Raw genomic sequence first — 9,003 nt, 5'->3', positions numbered from 1 at the left:
CCTCTGGGGACTTCAGGTCCAAGTCTAACTGCTCCCTGGCATTGCCCTGCCCTGCCTGACCTGGGGCAATAATCAGAGCCACCCTTCACCACTGATAGGTCCACTGGGGACTTGAAAACACAAGAATCCCTGAAGGACAGGATGAGGGGAGTCCCAAGACTCTTGAGAGGCTCTGTCTGTGTAGGGGTCGGGGGGCATCACCAACTGGATTGAAGAGGGAACTGGGAAAAACCCATACTAGTGCCAGGGGCTCTAATGGCTGCAGCCATACTCAGCCCTGCCATGCCTGTGGGCACCTGCCACTTGCCCAGAACACAGGCCTCCTCTGAGCAACTGAGGGGTGGCTGCTACAGCTCACCAGTCTTCTGATGGGTAGGGAGGGAAAGGAAGAGTGAAGAGCGGGTGGTATGGAGTAGCTGAGGGCAGGAGGTATGAAGATGCTTTCTAAATGCTGGAGTTCAACACCACTGCAAGGGATTGTCATTGCTCAAAGGGTCTGGGGGCTGGGCTCACAGGGTGAAAGTCTCCCCTTCGAAGGCCTTGGGAAGCAGTGGGATTTCCCACTAATTTCCCTCCTGCAAACGGAGCAAAGGGGACAACTGTAGGAGGCTCAGGCTTCCCTGACTCGGCAGGGAACTGGGTGAAGATAAAGGTTGAAAATGCTCTGGGATTACAGAGGAAGCTCAGACCTTCAGTGTACAGTAAGGAAGTTCTGCCCTGCATGATGGTACCTGGGCCAGGGGATGTGTGGAAGCTGCAATCCAGCTATGAGCCCTGCTGTGGGGGTGTGTCCACCCCACCCACAGGATGGCAAAGGTGCCATCTGAGCTAGGAGTACCCCTGGCCCGTAGTGGTGAACCTTACCAAGCAGAGGTTTAGGACGGGTGCCATTTAACAGAATTGCCAAGGTGGTTTTTTTTTTTTTTTTTTTTTTTTTTTTTTTTTTTTTTTTTTGTTTTTTTTTGACAGAGTCTTGCTCTGTCGCCAGGCTGGAGTGCAGTGGCACCGTCTCCAGCCTCCGCCTCCCAGGTTCAAGCGATTCTCCTGCCTCAGCCTCCCGAGTAGCTGGGATTACAGGCACGAACCACCACACCCAGCTAATTTTTGTATTTTTAGTAGAGATGGGGTTTCACCATGTTGACCAGGATGGTCTCAATCTCTTGACTTTGTGATCCACCTGCCTTGGCCTCCCAAAGTGCTGGGATTACAGGAATGAGCCACTGCACCCAGCCAGAATGTCTAAGATTTCTACCAGCACTTTGCTGTCAGCCCCACCACAGCCTATCCACACACAACCTCAGCCATCTTACGCTTGGTAGCCAAGGATTCTGGAGCCTGTGGGGAGGATCAGCTTGGCAGGGAGGGACTCTCGCAAAGATGAGGATGGACATCACAAAGCAAGACACCAAGGAGGCAAGAGGGGCAGGAAGATTCAGGAACCTTTATTGATGGTCTTCAGGGAAGGTGTCTGGGGCCATGGATCCTAGTGCTGGACTCTCCGGATGGACTGAAGCTGCCCAGTGTGGGCCTGTGTGCCGAACTCACTGTAGGTACGGAACTCTCCGCTGTGCCGGTCTCGCTCCAACACATACTGGTAGCCTCGGTAGCCTGGGTACTGGTAGGCCACCCACCTAGGCCAGTGAGGGCACAGGGCAGGGAGTAAGCTCTGCCCCCACCCCTACTCTATGTTCTCCACTAGCAGCCCCCCTTTTTGTAGCTCCCAACCCCCAGCTCCAAAATCATTGCTTCAACTTTCCCTACGTGGCTCTCTCCCTCCCCTGGCTACTGCTCCCAATCTTCCTATCACGGTTCTCATCCTGTCTCCTGTACCGACCCTCCATTGCCTCCATCCCCTCATGTTCTCCAGCCCTTCTTCTGTGCCTATATTTTCCTCTGCCCCCCATTCTCCTAGGACCTCCTCATTTCCTCCCTCCCAGTCTGTCTCCATCCTTGCCTCCAAGTCCCCAATATCTCTCTTAGCACCCTCCCCACATCGCTTTTCTCCACCCTCTCCCTTGGTCCCCATTGCTTTCCTGCTCTTCTCTCTGCCCAGTTCTGGTTCCAGGACTCACGCTCCGGAGCTGACTTTGAGGGAACCCACATCCTTGCTGGCCCAGCCCATGGAGGGCAGGGATGGGTAGTCATCAATGAGGTCAAACTTGCAACCTTGGAAGTTGTCCCCCTCAAACAGTGTCACACGGCTGTCACTGTGGTTCTGAGGCACAGGAAGGTTGGGACAGAAAGGTCAGGGCTTCCAAAGGGTTGTTAACAGATACATCCTCAGCCTCACTTCCCTCACCCATTGCCCCACACAAGCTGTGCAGCTGTCTAGGACCCACAGGCACTCCCAGAGCTCAACCCATCAGCTCCCTGGCAGGCTGGGAAATGGATCGCTCAGAGGCTCCCCCAAACCTGGCCTCTCCCATGGCTTTGGGCTAAGGAGGTGACTGGGGAGATAGGGTTTCCAGAGACCCTTTCAGGTCAGGACTAGAGAGCACCTTGTGACATGGGCCTGTTTTGCAGGAGCAAAGCCAGAGGTCCTTAAAGAAATCTGTCCCGTTCACCAAGAAATCTGTCCCGTCCCCCTGAGGGCTTCATTGACTAACTGTGCAATCCCCTGCCCAGCCCCTCAGCACAGCCAGCCTCTCACAGATTAGTGCCCAGCTAAGGGGTACTGGATGGCAGAATCAGAACAGACATGTCAGGGCATCAATACTGATTGCATCTTGGCTCTGGCCTTCCCACTGCAGGGTTCTTCAGCCTCTTGGAACAGAGGAAGTGGGCTGGCCTGGGCTGGGTCCTCTGCTCTCCACTCCCCAGCCCTACTAGCAACCAGGTCGGCACAAATGGAAAATGAGATCCTCTCTTCTGGTGTATTTGATTCATTACCAACACCCTCACACATACAATAACACATACACAAACACACACTGAGACTGACTTTTTTCAGTGACCCTGGGCAAGCCACTTTGTCCCTTTGAGCCCCATTTCCACACCTGTGTATGGGGCTAACAGCAGCCACCCTGACCTCACAGGGCTGTGTGACGCCAGAGGCACTCACTCACACGTGTGGGCTATTGGATGTGAGGGAACACTAGACGCTCAGGAATGGGATGGCCTCAGTGCTGTCCATGGTGATGATTTCTGGATTCCAGGCCTACGCCCACAATCCCAACTTTCTTGGGGACACCCTTCTGATTCTGAGAAATAATGCTACTACCACCCATCTCGGAGTTTGTTTACATATCCCCCCTGCAGGGCTTGAACAGCCTTTCCAGGCGCCATGGTGAGGCCAAGGCCTGGAGTTAGGAGGCAGAGGAGGAGAAGTGGGCTGTGCTCACCGCGCAGAGCACTGGCCTGAAGGACAGCAGCTGGTTGCTGTTGTGGCTGCTGCTGCCACTCCAGGCGCTCCAGCGAGGATAGTCTCCCTTCTCCAGAATGAACTGCTGTCCCTGGAAGTCGGGGTACTCAAAGGCCACCCAACTGTTAAAGGAGAAGAGCTGGGAGGTATCTGCCTGAGCCGCACCCCCACTGCCTCCCCCTTGCTTGCCATGATTGAAAAGACTGAGAAGCACAGTATTTTTCTCCAACCCCCAACCCTTCCCCTGACACACCCATTGTATGGCAATCCAGCCCCTCTGGAGACTAAAGGTCCCAAACCTGCTGCTCTCTGGGGTTTGAGGAGCCCAGGCTTCCCGCTCAAGGACCCCAAGTTGGGAAGCAGTTTTCCTGCCTATGAAGATCTCCCGACCAAGAGCTCCTGCCCCAAAGGTTTAGGCCTTTGCACAGGGACACATTGGAGGACCCCTCCCGAGTATCATAGCAGGAACTGGGACCTCAGTTGGGGCAGGGGTAGGAGGCGGGAGGGTGGGAAAAGCTGGACTCTAAGACCAGGGTGGGGCCAGGGAAAAGGATTGGGTTTCTTTTGTTAAGCCAAGCGCAGAGCCTTCTACTTTTGCACAGAGAAAAACTCTGGGAAGGATGTAAGTACGTTAGAAACTCCTTCACGGCGGGGTACTTCTCGCCTGTGTCTCTTTACCACAAAAATACACACTTTCCCATGATTTATCTTGGGATGGGTGGGGAATTTTGGGGAGGCTATGGGGTTTCCCAAGTTGGCAGGTCTCTCCAGGGTTCACGGGACAGGGTGCTGAGGCTCTGAGCCTGCGCCAGTGGAGCCCAGTGCCCCTCAACCTAGCCCAGCCGCGGCCAGGCAATCACTCACACGCCGTTTTCCACCTTGACGGAGCGCACCCTGTGCAGGCCTCCGCGCTCGCAGACGTTCGCACAGTCGCTCAGCAGCCGACAGCGACGGCCCTGGAAGTCCTCCTCATCCCAGAGCGTGAGGCTGGCGGGCGCTGGGCCCGTTGCGGGGGCGCTGCTCATGCTGCTGCGGACAGGAAGGGTGGAACCACGCGCTCAGCGTCTCAAGAGCCCCGTTTCGAGCCACAGCCTGCCCATCTGGTTAGGAGGTGAAGAACCCGGGGACTGGACCAGGCCTTAGCTTCTGGACCCAGCTGCCAGGGGCTCGCCCTCTTCTCGCTCTCCCCGCCCTTTCCCACCCCAGCAGCGGGCATTCACCGGGTGGGTGAGCGCCGCACGCGAGAGAAATGGACGGGCTGCGAGGCTGCGCGCGGCCAGGCGGGCCGGGCTTTATACCCTGGCCTTGTCCCCCTGCCCGTACCCTTTCCTTCGGGGGTGGGGGAGCTGAGTCAGCAGGCAGGCTGCGGTCGGCTCTGGTCTCCGCTGGGGAGCCGAGGCCTCTCCCGCAGCCGCCGCTGTGGCCCCAACCCCCGGGGAAGACAACAGAAAGTGCTGAGGCGCGCACCCCGCGCCCGCCGCAGCCCAGGCTGACTCGGCGCTTTCTTTCTTTCCAGCCTGAGCCAGGCAGGGCGTGCCAGGCCTCGGGGCAGAACTCACCCTCCCTGGCCCGGCCCTCGGGACGAAGGGACCTGACCTCCCCGGGGCCTCGGGCTAAGACCGCGCTGCTGACTCGCGGAGCGGAAGTTCTTCCCAGAGTCTAATCGCCAGCCTTCCTCGGCCCTAGTCCAGGCCTCTCTTTTGGGCGATGCTAGGGCGGAGGTAGAGAAAGCTCTGCCCAAAGGATTCGCTTCACGTGCTCAATCCTCTTTTTCCTGGAGGATCGGTCCACCGCGGCCCCTTTCCTCCCAAGTGTGCGTTCCCAGATCCTGCGCCGCGTCCTCGGGGTGTCCTCGGGTCCGGGAAGGAGAGGAGGAGGTGATCAGGACCCGCCACGCGGCGGCGCCGGGCGCTGGAAACGACCGCCCGAGGGCCGCACGGTTTACTCAGAGTTTAGGCATAATAGCCACCCAGGGAGTGGCTTGCCGCGGGAGGCAGGAAGAATGTTGGGCCTCAGCTCGGCCCAACCCGTGCCGCTTCGGGTCTCCCACAAAGTTCCAGGCTCTAAGGATTCCGGCCCCCAACGTCTGCCTGAGAGTTAGCAGCTGGGGATGAAGCGCTTAGTTCAGGCGGAGCTCTCTGTTCAGGCTTTCGGGTGCGTGAACTCCATCAATTCTAAAACTGACCTGTGAGGAAGATGTTGTTGTTGTCCTGCATTTCCCAGATGTAGAAGTGGAGGCCCAGAGGGCTTTGGAATGTGGTGGAGAGGTCACAGCTAAGAAATCTTGCAGGGCCGGCGCAGTGGCTCACGCCTGTGATCCCAGCACTTTGGAAGACCCAGGTGGGAGGATCTCTTGAACCCAGGAATTTGAGACCAGCCTGGGCAACACAGTGAAACCCCGTCTCTACAAAAACAAACAAAAATTAGCCGGTCGTGTTGGCATGCGCCTGTAGTCCCAGCTACTTGGGAGCCTGAGATGGGAGAATTGCTTGAGCCCAGGAGGTGGAGGTTGCAGTGAGTGAGGCGAAATCAAGCCATTGCACTCCAGCCTGGGCGATAGAGTAAGCTGGGGAAAGGCAGCGGTGGGCGGGGGAGGGGGGGGCGTGGGTGTAGAGAAAGGGGGAGGGAGAGGAGGAAGAGGAAAAGGTTGGGAGCCCCAAAAAGGTTAGGAGCCCCAAGGGGTAGCTCCAGGTAGGAAATTTTCTCACCACTTACAGTGGAATTTTCTAACCACAGCAGCTGTTAATGAGACACAAAGGCTTCTTGCAAAATTGTGAGTTTTCCTTAATGGTGGTGGGTGTGGGTGGGCATATTCCAGCAGAGGTAAGAGGGGCTAGTGAGAAGGGAGCTAATATTTTGTTGCTCCCACGAGTCACATGCTTCCCTTATGGGTCCTCAGGACAGTCCAGTGAGTTAGGTTTACCTGCACCGATATGAAAACGGAGGGTCAAAGAGGTGCAGGGCCTTGTCCAAACTCATATGGCTAGCCAGTTTCAGAGCAAGAATCGAGCTCGGACCTTTGGAAGCCAAAACCTGTGCTCCACCACTGTCCATCGGAGCTCCTGTGCCAAAAAGTGCTCACAGGCCAGCTGTAGCCACCCCAACTCCCAGAAGCCTTGCCATACCAGCCTGCCTTCTAAGCCTTCTTCCCAGTGTTCCATGCTCAGCCCATCTCAGAGCCTTTGCATTTGCTGTTTGCTACCTGGAGTGTCTTGGTCACAAGATGGTGGCAGAGCTGGCTCCTGTGTCACCTCCTTGGTGATGCTGTTCCAGGCACCCTTCTGTCCATCACATCAGCCTTTTTTCTTTGTAGCATTTATCGTGCTGTAAAGTAATCTTTTTCATCTTATGTTTATGGGTGTACCAGCATCTGCCTTACCAGAGTGTAAGCTCCATTTAAAGGGGCAGGGACTGTGTCTTGTTCTCAGTTGTTATCCTCAAACTTAGCACAGTGCTGGATGCATAGTAGGCACTCAATAAAACTTCTTGAACGAGTGAGCGAACAAGGTGGTCAGGCATGGGCAAAATGTCCACGGAAAATGGGTGTAGAGAAAATTCTCCAGTGGAAGTGGGGGGGTGGTGGCTTGCTCTCCCACCCTTGAAGTTCTGGGTTGCTGAGAGCGGGCCCTGGGGCCAAAGGCTCCCTTGGGCCTCTATTTTCCCTGGAGGAGTTACTGTTGGAGCTCGCAGTGTGTATGAAAATGGGTGCCAAGAGTACAGGGCCCTAGAACTGGGCATGGAGGTAGAGTCCGAGTGAGGAGGATATGGGTCAGAGATGGGACAATCTCAGGCAGGTTTGATTGGGGGTGAGGTCAGAACCGTGTCCTGATTCCCTACCCTAGCTGGGGTTTGAACAAATACAAACCGCAAGGAGGGAATACAAACTACAGAGTGCGCACGAGCCAGTTCTGGACCCTTGGTGTCCCAGTCTTTGCCTTCAGTGTCACCAGCCGGGGCAGCGGGGAGGGGTGAAGAATCAGATCTCTCCTTCCCTCCTTCCCCCACCTCTATCCGACAATTCTGAATTCGGCCACCAGAGGGCGCGAGCAGGCCGCGCTGGCCCGAAAGCTGGCGCGGAGGGCGGGGTGGAAGGGAAGGTCCAGGTCGGCAGGGACCGCGGGCGCGGGTGGCTAGTGCGTCAGGCTGTGCGTCTGCGCTGTCCCTGACGCGGGCGTCAAGTATTGGTCAGAGGGTGTGGGGGTGTCTGTCGGAGACTGGACACTGTGCACCGACCGGGGCTAGGGGCTGGGCGTACTCCTGAGGGCCGGGCTCCACGTGTGGGTCCGACGGCGGCGGCATTCTGCAGGAGGGGTGCGTCGCGCCTTTTCCAGGGTTAGGGGAGGAGGAAAAGTGGGGAGGTCGTCCAGCCGAGATCCAGGTTAGAATTAAGAGTCCCGCTTGGAGTTGGGGAGGGGACCCCGTGTGTGAGAAGGGCCCCTTCTCCTCCTCCAGTGTGAAGCTCTGGTCTTGGCGGCAGCCAGCCTTTTCCCTTTTCTACCTCTTCCCTCCTCTCGGAAATGGTATAGAGGTACCCCCACCTTCTCACCCCTTCACCCATGGCTTTTAGTTCTAGTAACTGCGACCAGCTCTCTCAGAAACGGGTATGCCTACCAACACCACCCATAGTCACTGGCCCAGAAGACCTCTAAACATCTCAGGGTTCCCCAACACCCTCAGGCCCCTCCTGACTTTGGGCCTCACAGTCATCGCCAAAGAGAACAACCACTGAGGGGAAGGGGCTTCCAGGCAGCCCTGCCTACTGTGCCAGCGGAGGACGCTGGGATCGATACCCCTTGGGTACCATGGACCCCCTCCCTGTCTCCTCCTTTCCCCACCAGGCTGGTCCAGCTCTGCCCCTCTCCCCAGCTGCCGTGCCCCCCCACCCCTAACAGCTGTTCCTGTTTGTTTTCCCAGATCAGTTGCGCCCAGAGCTTCCTGAAGGATGGGTGCCCAGGTGGCTTTGTTTGCCAGCTCAGTACAGTCACCCCTACCCCCTCCACATCCACAGGCTGGCCTTGGGGCATGGAACGGGAGTTACGTAGACAAAAAACAGCAACCCCAGTCGACACCTCACAGAGCCCTCAAAATCTCGCAGAGATCTTATCACCCTCAGACACCCCCACCCTGGCCTCATTCAGTTCTCCATCTCACACTGGGACTTCTGGGCCCCACAGGGAAATCCTCAGGCCCTCACCCCACCCCTAGCCACCGTCTCCTGCCCTCTGATTTCACCGAAACCCACATCCCATACAGACCCATAAGATCCCACAGATAATCCTTTGAGCCTGAGTCCCCTCCATGAGGCCCTCAGATCCCACCCAGACCCACATGCCATGTGGGGACACATAGATCCTGCAAGGAAGCCTCAAACCCACTCCTAAGCTCCTGCCCAGATCTCCATCCTCAGCAAAGGCCCTGAGAATCCCAAAGAAGTGGCACCTCTCTCACCTAGAGCCCCAACCCAGGGACAGCCTGACTGCTCAGTACTGCTGGGCAGCGGAGAGGGGCTGGTGGCTCATGTCCTCTCCTCCAGCCGGTCGCCTCCCAGCCCTCCCCCTTCATTTTACTGGGAAATCATCCAGGGTTTGGGTACTGAAGATGCAAATTCAGGGAAGGGTGCCTTCCGCCACCCTGCCACCATC

General features: G+C 57.0%; 1 protein-coding gene across 2 annotated transcripts; it reads right to left on the bottom strand.

Moving 5' to 3' along the window:
* Window positions 1-1,421: 1,421 nt before the first annotated feature.
* CRYBA2 (crystallin beta A2) lies at window positions 1,422-5,216 on the bottom strand. 2 transcript variants are annotated; one of them, XM_050752459.1, is made up of 5 exons: window positions 4,921-5,216; window positions 4,226-4,390; window positions 3,342-3,483; window positions 2,073-2,215; window positions 1,422-1,631 (listed from the first exon to the last, which is right to left on the bottom strand). In XM_050752459.1, the coding sequence occupies exons 2-5, from the start codon at window positions 4,384-4,386 to the stop codon at window positions 1,484-1,486; spliced, it is 594 nt and encodes a 197-aa protein (XP_050608416.1). In that variant the 5' UTR covers window positions 4,387-4,390; window positions 4,921-5,216; the 3' UTR covers window positions 1,422-1,483. The 2 variants fall into 2 exon arrangements, with proteins under 2 accessions (XP_050608416.1, XP_050608415.1); XM_050752458.1 differs by lacking the exon at window positions 4,921-5,216 and adding an exon at window positions 4,582-4,821.
* Window positions 5,217-9,003: the final 3,787 nt, after the last annotated feature.

This window comes from Macaca thibetana, chromosome 12, assembly GCF_024542745.1.
Source record: "Macaca thibetana thibetana isolate TM-01 chromosome 12, ASM2454274v1, whole genome shotgun sequence".
Lineage (NCBI taxonomy): Eukaryota > Metazoa > Chordata > Mammalia > Primates > Cercopithecidae > Macaca > Macaca thibetana.
The sequence above is the reverse complement of the archived record's forward strand: the minus strand, read 5'-3'. Positions and strand labels throughout refer to the sequence as shown.